Raw genomic sequence first — 1,021 nt, forward strand, 5'->3', positions numbered from 1 at the left:
AAAAAATTTCTTGTACGGGCTGGGCACGGGGGCTCACGCCTGTAATCCCAGCACTTTGGGAGGCCAAGGCAGGTGGATCACCTGAGGTCAGAGGTTCAAGACCAGTCTGGCCAACATGGCAAAACTCCATCTCTACTAAAAATGCAAAAATTAGCCTGGTGTGGTGGGCGCCAGCTACTCAGGAGGCTGAGGTGGGAGAATCAATTAAACCCAGGAGGCAGAGGTTGTAGTGAGCTGAGATCGCACCATTGCACTCCAACCTGGGCAACAAGAGTGAAACTCTGTCTCAAAATAAAGTAAAATAAAATAAAATACCCTGTAGAAACAGGGTCTTGCTATATGGCCTAGGCTGGTCTCGAACTCCCGGGCTCAAGTGATCGTCTTGCCTCAGCCGCCCAAAGTCCTGGGATTAGAGGTGTGAGCCACTGTACCTGGCCAGAGGAGATTTTTATATTGGTGTCAATTTGTGTAAAGAGAGGAGGGTTCAGTGTTATCGTTGATGAGAGATCTAGGTGGGGATGCATACCCCAACCCTGTCCAATAAATGTGGAAAACGAGGCTAATGTCATGCCAAGATGGGAGCCCAGGATCTTTCCCTCGGGCCTCAGCTGGGGTGGGTGGAAGGTTGAGGAGCTAACGGGGGTCTCCAGGCTGAAACTTGGGAGCTGATAGATTGTCCCCTTTGCAGCCGAGCCACCTGCTGGGAGCATGCCTTTGCGCCATCGGGGGACGACCAGGGGCAGCAAGCCTGTTGGGGATGGAGCCCAGCCCATGGCTGCCATGGGAGGCCTGAAGGTGCTTCTGCACTGGGCTGGTCCAGGCGGCGGAGAGCCCTGGGTCACTTTCAGCGAGTCATCGCTGACAGCTGAGGAAGTCTGTATCCACATCGCACATAAAGTTGGTGAGTCTGGGGCATTGGCACCATGGGGACTGGGGTGGGTGTGCGAGCAGCAGCTGGGCCCCATCCATCCATCCGTCCACCCATCCATCCGCCCACCTGTCCACCCACCTAATCACCCAT

At 54.8% G+C, this 1,021-nt stretch overlaps 1 protein-coding gene across 2 annotated transcripts in view; it reads left to right on the forward strand.

The window, feature by feature from the left end:
- The window catches only part of TYK2 (tyrosine kinase 2), a 30,746-nt gene that overhangs the window by 1,973 nt on the left and 27,752 nt on the right, over nt 1–1,021 (forward strand). Inside the window, exon 3 of one of the 2 annotated variants that reach the window (XM_011954864.1) lies at nt 689–901. The exons of the other annotated variant lie outside the window; for it this stretch is intronic. Coding sequence (XP_011810254.1) covers nt 709–901 — 193 coding nt within the window. The 5' untranslated portion in view covers nt 689–708. The remainder of the gene's footprint in view (nt 1–688; nt 902–1,021) is intronic. 2 annotated transcript variants of the gene reach the window in all.

Source organism: Colobus angolensis, unplaced genomic scaffold, assembly GCF_000951035.1.
Source record: "Colobus angolensis palliatus isolate OR3802 unplaced genomic scaffold, Cang.pa_1.0 Scaffold39, whole genome shotgun sequence".
Taxonomy (NCBI): Eukaryota; Metazoa; Chordata; class Mammalia; order Primates; family Cercopithecidae; genus Colobus; species Colobus angolensis.